The following is a 19,420-nucleotide window of genomic DNA, read 5'->3' as shown; positions in this document are numbered from 1 at the left end:
GCCTGTTCCTCCTTTCGAAAGGCACAGGTCGGTGCTCCATCTTCTTTGTGGTTCCAAAGAAGGGAGGGGCTTTTCGGCCTATTCTCAATCTCAGAAAAGTAAACCAGTTTTTGTGGGTTTGTCACTTCCGCATGACGATATTAAGGGCAGTTATTGCTGCTGTTCAACCAGGCGAGTTTTTGACGGCTCTTGATTTGAGGGAAGTTTACCTGCACATTCCCATTTGGCAGCCCCATCAGAGATTTCTCAGATTTGCGGTGCTGGGTCAGCACTTCAGTTTCGGGCCCTTCCTTTCGGAAGGGCCACTGCCCAACACACTTTTTCCATGGTCATGGTGGTGGTGGTTGTGTTCCTGCGGAAGGAGGGGATTCGAGTGCATCCATATCTCGACGACTGGCTGATTCGGGTGACGACAGCAGAGGAAAGTCGAGTGGTCACCGACCAAGTGATTGCGGTGTTGCAATCCTTAGGTTGGGTGGTCAATATGGACAAGAGTCATCTGGTTCCTACTCAGTCTTGAGTATCTTGGAGGTCATTTCATGGGTAAGGGCTCGCATGCGGCCTCTTCAGAATTTCCTTTTGAGCAGATGGTCGCCAACGTCGCTAGATTATCGACGACACCTTCCTTGGTCGAGCTGGGCCAGGGACAGTCTCGCGTGGTGGCTCCGGTCAGCCAGTTTGCAGAAGTGTTTCTCTGGCATCTCCCAATTGGTGGTAGTCATGACGGATGCCAGCCTTGTGAGCTGGGGAGCCATTGTCTTCATTGAGTAGCCCAGGGATCGTGGACCCCTCTCGAAGCGACTTGGCGGATAAATTGTCTGGAGTTGCAAGCAGTCGTGAATGTGCTGTGGAGTTTTCAGGACCTTCTGCAGGGGCAGGCGGTTTGTGTATTCTCGGACAACACCAGGACGGTGGCCTACATCAATCGGCAGGGGAGCACTCGCAGTCTTCCCTTGGCAGCGGAAGCGTCTCGTCTTCTAGTATGGGCAGAAGCGCATGTTCAGAGTCTGTCGGCAGCGCACATTGCGGGTCAAGACAATGTTCAAGCAGATTTTCTCAGCTGTACTCTTTTGGACATAGCAGAATGGGTGCTGTCTGCTTTTCGGTTGATCTGTCAACATTGGGGAAGACCAGTAATGGATCTCATGGCCATGGCTTGCAATGCCAAAGTTCCCCAGTTCTTCAGCCGCAAACGGCAGCCAGGATCCGCAGGATTGGACGCTCTTCTCCAGCCATGGCCGGATCAACAGCTACTGTATGTTTTTCCTTCGTGGCCTCTGATAGGGAGAGTTCTTTGCTGCATAGTGCGGCATCAGGGGCCCGTTGTTCTAGTGGCCCCAGACTGCCCCGACGGCCGTGGTATGCGGATCTCGTTCGAGCACTCTGAGTCACCATTGCGACTTCCGGTGACTCCCGATCTGTTGCATCAAGGGCCAGTTCAGATGGAAAATCCCTCCCGCTTTGGTCTTACGGCCTGGCTATTGAGAGGCGGGAGCTGAGGAAGAAGGGATTTTGGGGACCAGTCATTGCCATTCTTGTGGGGGCATGGAAGCAGTCTACTTCAGCAGCGTACATGTGAGTGTGGAAAGCATATAATTCCCTTCGAGTGCAGGTGGCCACGCTAGCTTGTTTTAGGGGCAAACTGGATGGTTCCTTTTTAGCAGCTCACTCTGATGTGGTCTGTTTCCTATGCGGGGCTCATCGGTTTCGGCTTCCTCTGCAGCAGCCGTGCCCGGCATGGCATTTGAATGTGGTACTGCAAGCCCTCCAGGTCCCACCGTTTGAGCCGGTGAATAAGGTTTCTGAGAAGGATCTAACACTTAAGACAGTGTTTTTGGTGGCCATTTCTTCGGCTAGGAGGATTTCTGAAATTCATACTTTGTCTTCCAGAGATCCTTTTTTGCAGTTTTCTGAAGCAGGGGTGTCGATCCAGACGGTGCTGTTATTTCTACCTAAAGTGGTTTTGGGTTTCCATGTCAATCAGGCGGTTTATCTTCCGTCTTTTTGAAGAGAGGATTATCCGGGGGAGTTTGCCTCACTATGTTTCTTGGGCGTGCGGAGAGCCTTGTTTCGGTACTTGCAGATCTCTAACGAGTTTCGACACTCTGGATCAACTCTTTGTGCTCTTGTCGGGATTGAAAAGAGGTGAGGCGGCTTCTAAGGCTTCCATTGCTCGCTGGATTAGGGAAGCCATTGGAGCAGCGTATCTGCTACAGGGGCGGGCGCCTCCACAGGCCCTGAAGGCACATTCTACTCGGGCACAGGCAGCTTCTTGGGCAGAGGCGTTGGCCTTATCTCTGGAAGAGATTTGTCAGGCGGCTACTTGGGCGTCCCGTCATATTTTTGCGAAGCATTACAAGCTAGACGTGTCTGCTCGAGAGGATTCGAGTTTTGGGGGCGGGAGTGTTGGCGCAGGGAGCGTCGGCTTCCCACCCTAGCTTTGGTACATCCCACTAGTTCCTGGATTCATCTGCTGCAAGTGACAAGGAAGGTAAAATTATGTCTTACCTGATAATTTTCTTTCCTTTAACGCAGCAGATGAATCCAGGATCCCTCCCTAGTTCAGCCGACATTTTTTTCATTTTCCACGCAGTTTGGCTATTTTTTCCTTCCGGGTTCTCTTTTGCAGAGTTCAGACAAATATGGGAACACGGAAAGGATTCCGATTTCTGGATCAAGTTGCAGTTATTTCGAAGTTCTTATTTGCTTCTCTGTTTAGTGAGGATGGTTTCTGGTTGTTATTGGTTTCATATTTTTGGCCTTGGCAAATGCTTACAAATGACATACTAACTGAGGAAGGAGCTGGCCATCTGGCATCACTGCCTTTAGCTTGTTTTTCTCTATCTCCACCTGCTGGTAGGCGGACTTAACTACTAGTTCCTGGATTCATCTGCTGCGTTAAAGGAAAGAAAATTATCAGGTAAGACATCATTTTACCATGCTCAATAAAATAGTCTTACAAAACTAGTTCTTAGCCTGCTACAAATAAAACATATTCTAGTAGCTTTATTTTCCTCGTACAGTGAACCTATTCATGCCAGAAAACGCAAACAGGACAGTGTGATTGAGAAATATGAGAAGATGCCACGGCGCTTGCAAATGGAACCTGAGAAAGAAGTTATTCACCTGTTGCCCATTAAAGACAAGCGAGGCATCATCCCACAGAGCATGGAGAAACCAGGTAATATCTAACCAGTGTGTGCCGGCTTGCATCCTCCAAACTCATCGTATTCCTGAGACTGCGAACTGCAGATGAGACACTACAGTTTCTAATGCAATCTGTTTTTCCAGTTCTTTCTGCTGAAGAGAATGAAGGAGAGACAGATGAGGAGGAAGCAGAATCAGAGCAAGGTAATGGATATACTTTTACCTAAGGAATATGTTTACAGTGGGAATTGGGATTTCCATTCTCCCACTACTTTTTGGCCATTCAAAGCACAATGAGGTATTGAGCTGACTGAGAAGTTTAAATGGAAGATTTCTTTGAGGCTGAGCACTTGGGTTATTACTGGTTTATACAGCACTCTGAAAATGCATTTACAGACTGGTAATGAAGTTGAGAAAAAAAATTTTGGGTGCTTAAGTGAAAGGATGGGTAAGAGAACTAATAAAAAAAAAAAGTAAGGGAAGATAGAGAAAAAAATTAATAGAGCACAAAAGACGTTCTTCAGATTCAGCCTAGAAAAACTAATGAATTTTAGTTAAAAAAAAAAAAAAAAAACTATTTGAACTATGACCTGTGTCAGTGTGTTACTGAATTAAAAACAAAGTATCCCAGACTGTTGTAACACTTGCTGCAGAATCAGTCCCACATTGTCTCAGAAAGCCTACCCGTATAATGAATGTAAACTATTCTGAGGCTGCCCCTGTAGTAGGAACAGCGGAACACTTTGGTTTAATGGGGCTCCTCTTACTATCTCGGGCTGCTCCCCCAAGCTGTGTTAAGGAAAATATTGGTTGGGACATGGCCCACTCCATTCATCTGCCTGTGGTGGTCAGCCTTCGACAAGCGAACAAACAGTGGATCAAATAAAAGTCCTTCAGGCATTCTACTGTTCCCACTAATTTATTGCTCATTCAGATCCCTTAATTGGCAGATGCCATTTGAGCAGTATAAAGAAGGAAAAAGTTGGCTTTTGTTTTGACTGATTTATTTTATGTAAAAATTAATATATTGCTCATCCAAGAGTTGCATCATTCACATCTTGTATAGGCACATATATTTCCACATATCTAAGTGGACTAACACTAATGATAACTGTCTTCTTTTGAGTCAGAATAGTGAATTCCATCAAACTAGCAGTTTAAAATCCAGATAGTGACGCTGATGCTGGCCTTTTGATTCCTTAGCTCATAAGCAGTGTGTTTTAACAGTAGCATTTTCTCTTACTCTTTGGGGCCCGCGTGTTCAGAGACACTAACGTTAACTCTAACATATTTCTCAAGTATTTCTCTTAATTGCTGCTGCAGCTGAGCACAAGTTTAAAAGGCGTAGCCATGATTCCGACATGAGTTTCTTGGGTTCTAGCTCCTGTGGCCAGTGTCGAAGACCCTCTGTCCATACTTAGCACCGAGGAGCTGTTACTACGGCGGAAAGAGATGCTTCGTGACAGGAAAGTGAGGATTGCTGCACTGGCATCTGCCATCCTTTCGGAGCCAGAAAACAGTGTGTGTATTTTCTTTGCTCTTATGTTAGCCTGTACAGAAGCATTGCTCATCTCAATCTTTGTATATGTGAAGAGAGAAAATGTTCTTGGTGTTTCATATTCCTTCCAAACGTGACCTAGAGGCCAAGTAAATTTTGGCTTTGGTGCCGAAATTGGCCCAAAATCTGAAGCAGTGCATTTTCAGCTGAAACTTTATGCTATGTCTTGTCGCACCCCCCCCCCCCCCCCCCCATGTCATACTTGGGGGAGAAGTGATCCCCAGTTGCTCCTGCCCATGTTGTCTTCTGTCCAAATTGCTGTGACTATCAGAGGCACTCTTTAGAGACTACTGCTAGAGGTTGCAGAAGCCATTTTGAGATTGGAACCGGTATGAGTAGGGAGCGATCTGCAATTGATCCTATGACCGCTCCAATCTCAAAATGGTTTCCACAACCTGTAGAGCAGGGGTGGGCAACCTGTGGCTCCAGGGCTGAGTGTGGCCCATCATTAAATTTTATTTGGCCCCCAAAACCATGGGAAGTATACATAGAAAAGTTTACTAACCAGACTTTTGATGATTTTAATTATTGTATTTTGCAAATATTATTAGAATAGCCACTCTAGCAGTTTTACTTATTTATCACTGTAGGTCTGTGGAGTTCTGTGCATTTCCGGTTTCAACATTATGTAATGTTCAGCCTGCTAAGGAAAGCACTGATGCTCATGTGGTCCTCTGTGTACAGAGGTTGCCTCCCCTGCTATAGAGGCAGACTCAAGAGACTGCTGCTGAAGGTAGTGGCAGCCATTTTGAAAGCGGAGACTGCATAGGGAGGACCAGTTGGGGATCGCTTCTGCTCAGACTATGCTACTAGTCCACCAGCGATAGGAAGTTAGTCCAAGGAGGGGGGGCTCCTCCTGTTCAAGGGGGGGGGGGAAGGAAATGGGAGGAAACCCTTTGTTTGGGAGGGAGGGAGGAGGAAGGAGGGTTTCCTGTTGGGGGTGGCATGAAGGAGGTAGTCTTCTATTCAGGGGGAGGGGTGCAGGGTGGCAGACTGTAGCGGCCTGTTTTGGTTTTGGCTGAAACTGAACGGCTAGTTTTCAGCAAAAATAAAAAGCAAAAAACCCAGTTTGAGTTGGCTTCTAATATGACCCTGTGTAAATGGGCATCTGCTTTGTTTTATTTTCTTTTTTTTTTAAGGTTATATCTGCACAGATCACTTGTTAAAATCAGTTTTTACACTCTCGGTGTTAAAGTCTGAAATTAATAGTGTGAGAAAAATGAATGCACAGGTTGTTTGGGGTATTTGAAATAAACATTCATAGCTTAAAAGTACTTCTCCCCCTCCTGCTCTTTTTCTTTTCCTCTTATTTTTAAGTTTAATTTTGGTACTTAAATACTGCACTATCCTCAAGAGTTCAGCTCAGAGTGCTCCTGCATCTTATTTATTTCATATTCAGTTCCACCTAGGTTGGAAGGCCAAGTGGCGCATATCTATCTGTATTAAATAGTTTCCCAAAACCTGTGTAATAAAGTGCAGTTGCATCCAGCTAAGTAAGCATGTAGGTGTAAATTTTATAATCTGTGTACGTACTTCATGACTCTATCCAGACTGCCCTGAGCATCCCTACAGGGGTCATGTAAAAGTGCCAGTTGCCTAGCCTGTGGGGTAATTCTATGAGTACTTTTAAGTGCAAAAATTCCTTTAATATTATCCCCAAAATGGGGATATCTTGAGCAAGGCAGTGGCCCCCCTCTGGTGATGGTTCTCTTGCATTCGCTCATAGCAGCTCTGTGTAGTTTAGTCTGCTTTCCTCACACTTTTTGCTGGTTTCCATCTGGATACTCTGTTTTCCTCAGCCCCTTTTCACCTCTGGCACACAGCCTGTCCCCAGATCCTATCCTGCACTTCATCCTGGCTTGTCATAGCCCCCTCTTTGCCACTACAGGTTACCCTCCCCATTTATTTTAAACCCCATGCCCTCCAAGCTAGCTTTCTTTCCAGGTTGGGAATCTTCTGTCACCTTTATCTTCTAGCATCGCCTGCAAAACTGATCTGATATTTTTTGTGACACTATACAATGTCTGACCTTTTGTGCGCTATTCTCACAGTGGAACAGAAATTGTATACTGTATTGTTACACACTTAACATGCCCACATGTATAAGACATGCAAGTTGTGTATCTACATAAATATAAAGTGGTATAACTTGCTGCACCAGTTTATTTTTCTAAGGCATGCTAATTGCAAAATTAACACTTTTGTTTTTAAGGGCTTTTTTTTAATTTTTTTTTATTTTGCAGGCATTATTATCACTCGAAACCTGCAAAAAGCCTAAAAAGAAAAAAGGCATTTAAAACACATTAGTTTTGCAGTAAAAATACACTGTATAGTGTGCAGGGAATAGGTATGCTTTGTAAAAATGTGTATAATACACAAAAATATGGTATTTGGACATCTCATGGTTCAAACTCGCTGCAGTACCAAAAGAAAACAAGACTGCTATTCCAGATGCAGCACCAGATCAAAGCCTCAAGAGGAGGTGGCGAAGTGTGTATGGGGGGAAGAAAGTCCCCCAGGCCTTGTAGTGAAGAAAACTTCTTTAGTATGTCTGATCCTAGGTTTACCTATTACCTTTTTGAAAACTTAAGGTATTGTTTCTTGCGTAGATTAAAAAACTGAAAGAATTGCGAGCTATGCTTATGGAACAAGACTCCACTGTAGCAGTAACTGTTCGAAAGCTAGTGATGGTATCGCTGATGGAAGTCTTCAAGGATATTGTGCCTTCCTATAAAATTCGCCCTCTGTCAGAAGCAGAAAAGGCTACCAAGGTAATTTGCTTGCCACAGGGGATGTCTGGGAAGGAAAGACCATTTCTAATTGTAAGAAAATAAATATGAAAATTAGTACACACATTGTAGTGCAAATGAAATCTCCAAACATTTTTATGTGCAAAAAAATTTTAGTCTAGATTTTATTGGCTGTATTTTAACCACACTTCACTTATAATTTCTCCCAAGTCAGTATTCATCTGTGTGAAAGGCACAGTGTGTTCAGAATAGCAGCAGTCAGACCAGTCTACACATAGAGATTTTTTATACTTGTCTGATGCAATCCAAAGACTCCAACATGAAGCAAAGTTACTGCTTGGAGAACAAACATATATTAACTTAGTAATTGACGGCAGATAAAGACCTGTAGGTCCATCCAGCCTGCCCAACAAGAAAAACTCATTTTACATGGTATACGATACTTTATATGTATACCCAAGTTTGATTTATCCTTGCCATTCTCAGGGCACAGACCGTCGAAATCTGCCCAGCACTGTTCTTGTAATAAAAGTTCTGAAGCTAACGTCAAAGCCTCTTAAAACTTACACTCCAGCCCATCCGGGCGTAGACTGTCTGCCCAGCACTGGTTTTGCTGGGGAGAAGAAAATCAGTGAGGAACCTGGAACTGGAAAATTGTCCCACTGAGGGCTGGTTTTTAGGAAAGTTTATTAGCTTTATCTTGGAATAGCAGTAGATTTTGGATTTAGGACATGACTTTTCATTGGTAGTTCAAGACCAGTTATATTCAGGTGTACAAGTTATTTACTGTTCTCAGAGGGCTTACAATTTAAAGGCCCTGTTTACTAAGCATTTTTCCATTAAATACAAAATGGGAGGAAGCTTTTTATAAGCAGGCCCCTGATTTTGCACTTTGGCAATTCACTTTATCCTCTATTGTCCCAAGGTTACAAGGAGAACTGATTGGATTTGAACTGCTCTAATCGCTAGGCTTTTCCTCTACTTCTGGGTTGTGACTGAGGTCCATTCTTGTCATTACCCTGAGAGAGGATGTTGATGGCCTAGGAGTTTGTGGGACATAAGTGCACTAGGAAAGAATAAAATCTCAGAACAGGTGGTTTTTGATGGCTGCTGTACATATTTTAAAACTTTCTGATTGCAAATCTAAAGTACAAAACAATTTAAAGGTGCTGTGTTATGTTCAACTCTCAGTGCCTTATATAAACGTTGTATGTGGGAGTGTCCTCAAATATAAACATTTTGGACAGCTCGCTGGGCCCATTTGAGTGCAATTTGCGACCATCAGTGGCTGGCACTCCCCCATAGATCTCTCCTGGATGTGATGGATTGCAGTACTCCTCTTACATAAAGCCTGTTTGATGACGAAACGTATCCTATTACAGTGGCGTGATGCTGCCCCAACCACTGTCTCTCAATGGTGCAGTCAGATGTTTGAGCTGCTTCGGATGGAGATGATGACTGCAGTCCTATGGGGGTGGTCTGTGAAGAAGAGATTTTTGAAGATTTTGGATCCATATTTGGCAACCTTACCATTGAGAGTGACTTGGATATTTCATAGCTTGAAGGCCTTGGGAGGAACCGCTCTACTTAGTGGTTGGGAGCATGTGAGTTTGGGGTCCTAACAAGACATTGAGTGATCACGGCTGGTACTGGTGATATTCTTGATATGTATTTTTAGCATAGCCCTTGTATAGAGGAGGGATGGGTGGTGTATGTTTGGATGGTTTGGGGATGGGCTGAAATTGAAAACTAATTTTCTGGTCACTTTGTTTTTTTGCACTCTTAAACAAACTGAGTATTTGTAATCTTATATATATTGGATATTGATTGATAACTAAAAAAAAAAAATATTTAACCATAAAGGTGCTATTATATTTTTCTGTCTTATCAGTATACTAGTGCCACCTAGTGGACAATCAAACTTGTAAAACTAAATATTTGGATAGCATAAGGATCAAATGTATACAAACTGCACAGTATAAAAATAGAAGTTCTTCCTTCTGTTTTGGGTCTTAATTATGCTACTAATTTCTTATGCTTTTGCAAAAAAACAAAAAAAAAAACCCCGGCTTATAGAGCATTAGCCACCTGATACCAGGAGCCTCATACTCCCATGATACAGTCTGCACAATATCAAGAAGAAATAGGCTGGAAAAAGAACTGAGCAGGAAACTGTGTATATAAAAATCTGTGCATGGAAAAAGGTACAATGATCCAGCATAAATTACTGAGAGAAAAGATAAGCAAAGAATGCTACAGGATACTGCACCTGATACTGAGTAGAATGCAAGCTATCATTGAACTTAGAATCCCTATATTCTCATACATCTTTGGAAGATTCGCCTCATAAAGATCTTGAAAAACTAGATGCAAGACCAAATAATCTTCTTTATGCTCCCCCCCCCCCTCATGTAATCTAATTCATGCTGAGATTTTATTTCAGGAGAACTGAAGGGCAGTCCGAGTCTTACAGACTGCACAGACAGAACTGCTGTCATACACCTGTGGCCTACTTAGCAGCATCAGCAGATTCAAATGTTTGGTGCTGAAATATGAAGGTGAACAGGCACAATAGGTCTCTCCTTAAACTTGGACAAGCATTGTGATGGACAGAAGGAATGAGAATCCACCAGAACACGGGGAAAGAAGGAACAAAATTTGCACAACATGAGTAAAATTCTGTTCAGCAAACAAGAAAAACTATTGGCTAAACAATAAGTACATTAGGAAGTACAGAGTACATCTTCAACATCCACAAAACTGAACACAGGAGTGTTAAGGAGAGGGGAACTTTACCCTAAATGACAGGTGCAGCATTGGACTGTAGACTCTGGCATAGAAATTATGATAGAATGGACAAATGCAGATTTTGTAGCACCTATAGGGAAGCAGTTACATCTCTTCACTGGATGTAATTAATGTACCAGTGTTAGCCTGTATACAGAAATATGAAATAAGAGATCATGTCTCTGTTAACATGTCATCCACTAGAAACACCTGTTGTACCTGGAAACAACTTACCTGAGCTATCAGTGAAAAGGTATGAGCTAAATAAATAAATAGCATAGTGTTGTCATACTTAAAAATGTTGAGATCACAACATTGACAAAATAGTGGGAAAGGGAAAAGTTGTGACCCCCCCAGAGACATTCCATTTCCCACTGATATAAAATTTTGATGCAAGGTAACTAAACATTGCGGCAAAAGAGGAAAACACAAGTATGGTGGTACCAAATGACTGACTATTCAGTACAACATATAGAGAAAAGTACAAAAGTGGCAAAAAGATACAGAAAGTATTCCAAATGTGTTGGAGGGATTTTGGAGGTTTTTTTTTTTTTTGATTGGGTTGATTTCACCCAAGTGCACTTTAATACATTTTGTACATATGATGCCTTATGAAGTCCAGAAGGAGGCTCTGTGTTTGGAGCTATACAAGTGTTGAGATGAGCACTAGCAGTACATTTTGAGAGAGTGCAGTCATGTCCAATACACAGTGGCTTACAAGTTCAGGCTTTAAATTTATCCCAGTTGGACTACTGTAATATAATGTAGGTAGACTGCGCTAAAAAAAAAGTTACAAATTCTTCAGAACATAAGCTCGACTGCTGTGCTCTGAATCAAAGTTTGATAATCGCACCATTATTTGTTGAGTTGCATTGGCTTCCAGTAGAAGCTAGAGGCATTTTTAAATTATGCATGTTGTTGTTTCTTATTTTACATAATTATGTTCCAGATTATATGTGTAGTCTAATTGTGCTACCAACCAGGTTGTGACACTAAGGGGATTGGAGAACGGATTGCATAGGCGCGTGCGCATTATATAGGCATGACGGACTGCCGAAAAATAGGCTCCGGCGCCATCAGAAGTCTGTTTGGGGGAGCAGTCGCTCCCCTGGCACCCCACCTAGCTACGCCTCTGGCTACCAGATAGATATAGAACATAGCCAGATGTTATCCGAACCTCAAGAAAATAGTTTATAAATCTATGTTGACAGCCTCCTTTGCTTATCAAGCAGCAAAGTAGTGGAATGTTAGCTATGGAATTAGTCAATATCTGATTATAAATTACTTTGGAAAGCTTTCTTAAGAAATGTTTTGTAAACTGTGAGATTAATTTTGATTGTGGAAAACAAACGTTCAGTTCCTTGGAAAGCCTAGTTTTGCCTGTAAACAGCACTGAACCTTTCAAATGGTGTATGTGCAGGGGTGTAAAGGTAATAATGTAAGTTATTATATGTAAGCTTCATTCCTGTCTTAGTGTATACAGAACTAACCCATTTGAAGAGAATTGGAGGCTAGAAGCTTTGGGGCAATAATCGTACTATGAAAAGGTAAAAATCTTAGAATAAATTATTCTTGGTGCCTGCTGAGAGAGGGGGAAGTACCAGTTGGGTATTGTGAAAGATTCGTCTTGGCATGTTTGACAGTGCTAAAGATGAATTGCTGTGCATGCAATGAAACGTTTCAGTTGCATGACTAATGAGATCATATTGCTGTCAGTTCACTAGGGTGCAGCAAGAGTTCACACAAAATGGACCACAGACTTTAATTTAGGACACTGATATGTTTAAAAAAAAAACACACTACCTGATACCCACATCATATGATATATTTAAAAAAATGCTAAAGCTTTCCCTGAAATAGGCCACAAAAGTAAAGAAGATAGTGAAAGAGATAATCGGATTATAATGCTTGTAGGCATAGGCCATGGAAGCAATTCACAGAAAAATTAGATCATTTGTAACAACAGTCTCTGTTTTGGAATAGTGCAGTCCAGAAACTGAAATCTAGAGTAAATATTTGGAGATCTTATAAATCCTAAAGTCAACAGTATTTCTATTGAGAATTACAGTCTAAAAGAATCCCTTCTAACCATTCTTGTAATTCAGGGCTTTCCGAACCTGTCCTGGGGACCCTACAACTAATCCGCTTTTTGGGATATCCACAACGGCTATGAATAAGAAGAAAAATTGGCATGAAACAGGTACACAGGTGGTGTTCTTGTTGATCCTCCCTGTAGAGGGCAAAGGCTGAGTAAGAGAGGTTCACATCCTGGGGATGTCTGAATAGTTACTTGGATAGTGTTCTTGAGAGCATTTCTGCTTCCTGGACTGTGGAATGATTTTCCAAGGGCTGCTGACCAGAAATGACTTTCACCCATCAGAGAATGGGCTAACTTACTGGAGAGGGCTAAGGTTGTTGGGAATGGGTGAACAAAGCCCTCAGATAAGTGAAACCTTGAATACCACTATAGAAATGGGGGGGGGGGGGGGGGGAAGAAGCTAGAAACTAAAAGTGGAGGAAGGGATGAGATACATTTGAGAGTATCGAAGGAACTTAGGGAAGTTTGTCTTTAGAGTTAGAAGTGGTCCCAGAGTACTGGAGCAGGATGCATGCAAGAAGGAAGTTGTGAATTATAGGCTGGGTTGGTATGACTTCTGTTGAAGTAAATTAATGGAAATGCTGCTAAAACAGAGAATAGTGCGGTTCCTGGAATCCAGTGGATTGCAGGATCCCAGGCAGCATGGTTTTACTAGGGGGTAGGTCTTGTGATACAAAGTTCATTAATTTCTTTGTCTAGCTGACCAGAGAGTTGGATTGATGGAGAGCGCTGAAAGTGATGTGCTTAGATTTCTGCACCCTTTGACACGGTTCCAAAATGGTGACTTATAAATAATCACCCTTGGTATGAGCCATAAAGTGACTAGGTTAGAAACTGAGTGGGATGCGACATAGGGTGGTGGTGAATGGAGTTCACTCTGTGGATAAGAGATGTACCACTGGTGTGCCACAGGAATTGGCCTGTGTTCGATTCTTTTCTTTAACATTTTTGTGGGTGATAGTTGTCTGGTAAAGTTTGCCTTTTTGTGGATAATACCAAAATCTGCAGTAGGGTTGACACAGTGGAAACTATGGATAACATGAGGAATCTAGCAAAACTTAAAGAATGGTCTTTTTGACAACCAAGATTTAATGCTAAAAAACATACAGGACTGTAAAAGCCAGAGGGAGCAGTATGGTACAGAGGAAAGTGGAAACCTATATGTGGCTGACTTGTTCCCTCCAAAGAGAGCCCCGATTACAGCTAGACAACCTAGCTTTCCCTTTGTAGAAATTACAAATTATATTTTCTCTGTTTCTGTTAGGTATGTTTTTTTTATGGTTAGATATTCAGCTGGTGACACTTGAGTGTTTGTTTAGCAGCTGTTGGTGTTTTTCCTGGATATTCAGTGTCAGGCCACATCTGGGCACCAGCATTGAATATCCAGGTTTATGCTGCTGGCTATCTCATATGCGGTTAAGTGCGATATTCAGCACTTAACCACCTAAGCTACACCTAATAAAGATAAGACTGACTTTTATGTAGTCCAATTTAACCACTATCAGCAGATGGCCCCGAACAAGCAATTTAACCAGCCAGGAGCCTCTCCTGCCCGCTTAAATCTCTTTGAATATTGGGCCTTTAAATGATACTTTGTTTCTAAGCCTCAGGGTTAACATTCACACAGCCTTTTTGCATTTCTCTTTCTGCTGGTGTCTCAAAAAGTATTACTAGTGCCAACTGTTTCCTCTAGCCACCACCTTATCTCACCTCCCAATATGACTCTCCAGTTGCTGCTGCTGCTCTTCTGGTGCCACCCCACACTTATCTTTTATTTAGTATTTATCTCTCGCCTTTCCAGTAGCTGATGGTAAGTTACATTCAGATACAGTAAGTACTTCCCTGTACCCAGAGGGCTTTGTCTAAGTTTGTACCTGATCAGTGCAGGGTTAAATCGCTTGCCTATATCCACAATGAGTGTCAGTAGGATTTACATACTAATATAGTAGAAGACAGCAGATAAAGACCTGTACGGTCCATCCAATCTGCCACCCAACAAGATATGATAGCATTAGGTATGATGCGATACTTGATCTGGATTTGTTCTTGCCATTTTGAGGTAAAATGTAGAAGTCTGTCTGGCACTGGCCTTGTTCTTCAACCAGTGAAGCTTTCATCAAAGCCCCACTCTAGCCAATCCAAGTTTGTCCAGCCACGATCAGGGTACAGACTGTACAAGACTGCCCGGCACTGACTTTACTTCCCAATTACTGGAGTTGTCATCTAATCACAGCTAAGCTTGTTTGGTTTTATTCTTTCCATACAGGATTCCTTTGTGTTTGAACCCTGGTCTGTCTGGTTCTTTAGCCTACTGCTCTAAATAATTTTTTGGGTCTCTTTCCAGTGGCTGCTCCCTCAGTCCCACCAAGCTCATGCTGCAGCTCATCTGATACCCCTTGCCTTTCCATACATCCTAGGTTTGGGCCTAGGCCTCCCCTTTTAACTTAAATGTTGGTTCTGTTGCTTCTTGGGTCCTCCCTCCTTTTTCCTATCCCCAGGCACTCCTTGGCTTTTCCTGTTACCTTTGCCCCACAAATGGATAATGCATTTGCTGTGTTTCATTGTTGCTAAACTTTTTTTTTTTTTTTTTTCTGAATGAGCCCCTGCTGCTTATCTTCTGCCAGCTCTGCTGTTTGAAAACGCCTGCCACCCACCAGCTATAGCTCCCTTTTCTTGCTGGAAGCCAAAGTTGTGATTCACAGGGAAAACAGGAATGAATCCAAAAGTACTTTTGTTAGCTAGGTACTAGCAAATTAAAAATGTTAAAGTTGTATAAATGGCAAATTCTAGGTAAACCAACAACAAGGTACTTAAATCTTGAAAATAAGCCGTAACTAGTGTTCAAGAGATGTTCCTGCCAAATATAAGTTATAAAAAACCTTGAGTGTTTTCAGTAGATAAAGTTAACCTAAACTTTGGATGAATGTTTGTCAACCTTCAGATATTGTTCATTAATCTCCAAGTGAGGGAAATGCCATAGGCCCTAATGCTTATTTGAAAATGTTTTAATTTTATTTTGTTATTAAACGTATATACTAGGTTTATAATTGCAAAGTGGTGTACAACAAAGATGCATACAAACATACCACAATACAGTATAAAACAAGCATCAATAAAACATTCTACAGTATCAAAAGCCTGTTTGAAAAGCCAGGTCTTTAGATTTTTCCTAAAAGTTATCACAAAATGTTTTCAAAAGCTTAAAGTAAAACTATGGTTTTCTTACAGGTTAAAAAAGAAACTCAGAAGCTTCGAGAATTTGAAGAAGGTTTAGTCAGTCAATATAAGTTTTTCTTAGAAAATTTGGAACAGGCAGTCAGAGGTATGTAGCAGCATTCTTTTCCTTAAATGTTTCTTTTGTTCTCGTGTGTGCATTCATAATCAATAATTTGGGCAATCCAGCCAGGTTAATGCCTCTTTCATTTTATGACTAGAGAAAATGTTTTGGAGGCTTCTGTCAGTTGAATTTGGTACTTGGAAAAACACAGATAAGCAAAATAGATGCTTAAGAATAGCAAAATCAACGTATACATACATACAAAAAGAATGCAGAGTGTTGTTCCCAGCCCCCCCCCCCCTTGTGTTGTAGTGGTGTAGTCAGTCAGAGCAGTCGCTCTTGCCCATGTCAGCTGTACTCTCAAAATGGCTACCATGACATCTCGTGAGATTGCCACTAGAGGCCATGGCAGCCATTTTGAGAGCAGAGCCAGCATGGGCAGGTGCGACTGGTAATCATGCCTACCCTGATTTACACCCCTAGGGGTTGTAAGGTAGACTCAAGGGGGAAGGGGCACCTAGGTGGACAGGGGGGAAAGGAAACTCCTGTTTGGAGGGGGGGGGGAAGGAGACAAACAGGACAAAGCACATATTTTCTACTTCCACCGAAAACATACAGTCAGTTTAACCAAAATTGTGGTGGTAGCCTTTTGGCTGAAACCAGGCAGAAAAAGGATTTGGAGCCAGTTTCGGCACCATAATCAAAATTCGGTCGGCCTCTAGTGGCTTGTACTCTTTGGGTTGTAAAAGAGCTTTTGTTTTCTGCTTGGAGTGGACCAAAGCCCTTAGGCAATGTATTCAGCTTTTGCTTTTTCTTTTTAGCCCAATAAACCTGAGAGTTAACAGGTTTACACTGTCTAATTAAATAGCTAATTGCATTGCCTTTACTTTTGTCAAGGTAGATAAAGTGAGAGCCTTAGCAGCCTCAATGGGACCTGAGGCTGGCCTCAGTCAGAGATATGCAAGCCTATAACAGATTTCAGTCCACACATTCGCATCATGTTTGGAGAGGGATTCTTGACATGAATAGTAGGTGTGGTCAATCCATCCTGCAGAATCTCTTTAAGGTTTAACCTTGAGACTATTTTTATTATTTCCAGTTTGCCTTCATTTAAAAAAAAAAAAAAGAAAAATATGCACGCTTCTTGTCAACAAAAATGCTTGTTTTTTTACTGCCCATTTGTATTCTGTTTTCCATTTCCCATTTTTAAAAATTATTTCCAATCCAATGAAAATTTTAAAAAGAATTTTACAAAAAGAGTTGAATATGTGTCTTGGGGCAAAATAACTCTTTTGAAAATTTAACAGAATGGGTTGAAAGTTGGCATGAGGGAAAAATCGATAAAAAGATGCAACAAGTTGAAAAATGGGCCAAATCAGATTGGGAGTTCCAGAGATATAAGCTCTTCCCCCCCCCCCCCCCCCCCCCCCCCCCCCCCCCCAGAAAAAGCCAGTGCATTTTTGTGGGAGAAGAGTTCAGCTTCTGTAGCATAGAAAAATTAAGAATGGGATGAAACATGGCATATGGAACAAAAACAGGGAAGATACACTGAGTTCAAAAATGGGCCTCAGACCAGGGGTTCCAGAGAAATGAGCCCCTCCCCACCCCCCAAAAAATATATATATAGCCTAAAGGATTTCTATGGGAAATGGAGTTCAAGCTTTTCTAGAGTGAAATGTTGCTGTTAGAGAACAGGACAGATTTCAAACCTGAAACTCCATAGTCTTCCAAACCTCCAAACTGTTTCCAAATCTCAAAAAAACTACCCCCCCCCCCCCCACCACCATCTGCCACATATCTAAAATATATCCCTCAATTGCCACAACACACCAAAACTGCCCTCATGCCTTAAATCTACCTCCTGCAAACTGCTGCTCTAAAAAAAAAAAAAAAAACTATCCCCTCCAGCAAGCAGCCCCACCTCCCCTTAAAAATTAACCACCTACAGACTGCCAGTCACCCAAAAACTACCCTACCTTCAGGTGTCACCCTGTAGATTGCTCCAACTACAAAAATTATCCCCCCCTCCAACTTCCCAACAAATTACCCTCCATAGATACCTCTACATGGTCAATGCTACCCCCTCCCCCAGACTTACACACAAACAACTGTATACACAAGGAATGTTAATATTTCCCTATTCCTTCAGAGCTGCCAAGGGGGCTTGATCTTTGAGAGGGAGATGTTAAGCCACGCTTCAACTCATCCTACTCTGCCCAATCACACTCCACAAACCTCGGCCAGATCGCCAACAAGCCATCTCCCCATCAGGAAGCAGGAGGTGCCTTAATAAAATGTCATCTCCTGCTGCCTTGAGACCAGTCTTGTGATAACTATTCATGAATCATAGATACAGCAACCAATAAGAAAAATATCTCTGTTAACCAGGACCAGATTAACTTTGTGCATGCATTGTGCCCATGTTTAGGGGAACCTATGACATGTGGTTAGGATTTCCAACTGGCTTTTTTTCAGAAGTCAGCAAAATTGCATATTAATGTTCAGAAGGGAAGTATGTCTAGATACTTTTTCTGAGTTAAAAACCTCTATCTGCATTTGTCTAGTCTGTCCCATCCTGCGTGAGTGAGTCTCCCCTCCCTTCTTCCATTGTAACTAACAGCAGAGACTATAAGTAGGATCCAGCCATTGGAAAAGCAGTAGGGGCAGAAGACTGGAAGGCAGAAGGTGATCCTGAGGAAGGATCTGTGCTGAAGAAGTGAAGATTCTGCAGCTGGTTGCCACAATTAATTTTCTATGGGAGAAGAAACTCCAACAGCTGCAGTGTACATACACTGATTCATTCTAACATTTGTCACAAGGTGGTGTTCATAAAGAATGCCTACAAGCTGCCACGTCTAGGCCCTGATTTACTAAACTTTTTATTCTCATAGACATAGACTGGGGGCTTAAGAAATAGGTGGAGGAAACAGGATATCCTTTCAGAGTAAGGGGAGCCTAACGAGGTAGTCGGGCTTATAATGTGAAACATGACGTGGAAAATATATTTTTTGTTAAATGTGCGTTAGAAATTCAGTGTGTCTTAAATTATTAGGTACAATAGAAAAATAAGTATCTTCTTTTCTTCAGACTGGAAGAAAATGAAGGTGAAGAAAAGTGAGGTAATCCCTCTGAAAGCGTATAAAGGGCTAGCAGAAGTAGCAGTGAAGAGCCTGTGTGATCTGCTGGTATCGCTGCCTCATTTCAACTTCCACAATAATATTGTGATTATGCTTGTGCCACTTATGAATGATTCATCTCTAGTGGTGAGTATCAGCAGAGTAGCTAGCACTCTGTAAATTAGGGTTATCTCTTATATTTTTGTGTCAAAAATATTATTTCTAAGTCAAACTAACAAACCTTCCTTTTCAGCTTACTTTCTAAAGGAGAAGGATGCTAATGAAATCATTCTGTGTCTTCTAACTTTTGTTATTTGCACCAGATTTTCTATATATTTATTTATTTATTTATTAGGATTTATTAACTACTTTTATGAAGATTTTCACCCAAGGCGGTGTACAGCAGATACAATTTAACATAGAACTTACAATTTTGTTAACAGTAAAATGACCAGACGTAAGCATAAAAACAATAAATGAGGTAAACCTGGAAATGTCAGATTGAAACCTTATAATAGGACTAACATGAAACAGTATAAGAAATGTAAACATTTAACAGTACTGCAGAACTATCACATAACAGATATGATAAACGTCTTTATAATACAAAAATACCTTAATAGACAGCATGGAAGAAAATCAAATAACAAAGAGATAATACACTGTCAGCATGATACTAGTGAAATA

General features: G+C 41.8%; 1 protein-coding gene across 2 annotated transcripts in view; it reads left to right on the top strand.

Moving 5' to 3' along the window:
- The window catches only part of NOC3L (NOC3 like DNA replication regulator), an 85,282-nt gene that overhangs the window by 16,125 nt on the left and 49,737 nt on the right, over positions 1-19,420 (top strand). The window contains exons 4-9 of one of the 2 annotated variants that reach the window (XM_030203042.1): positions 3,024-3,181; positions 3,292-3,351; positions 4,529-4,668; positions 7,315-7,476; positions 15,569-15,662; positions 18,705-18,880. In XM_030203042.1, the coding sequence (XP_030058902.1) occupies positions 3,024-3,181; positions 3,292-3,351; positions 4,529-4,668; positions 7,315-7,476; positions 15,569-15,662; positions 18,705-18,880 (790 nt within the window). The remainder of the gene's footprint in view (positions 1-3,023; positions 3,182-3,291; positions 3,352-4,528; positions 4,669-7,314; positions 7,477-15,568; positions 15,663-18,704; positions 18,881-19,420) is intronic. The other variant, XM_030203043.1, reaches the window with a different exon arrangement.

This window comes from Microcaecilia unicolor, chromosome 5 (genome assembly GCF_901765095.1).
Source record: "Microcaecilia unicolor chromosome 5, aMicUni1.1, whole genome shotgun sequence".
In the NCBI taxonomy this organism is placed as follows: Eukaryota; Metazoa; Chordata; class Amphibia; order Gymnophiona; family Siphonopidae; genus Microcaecilia; species Microcaecilia unicolor.
Note: the sequence above shows the minus strand (reverse complement) of the source record. Positions and strands in the feature narration are given on the sequence as shown.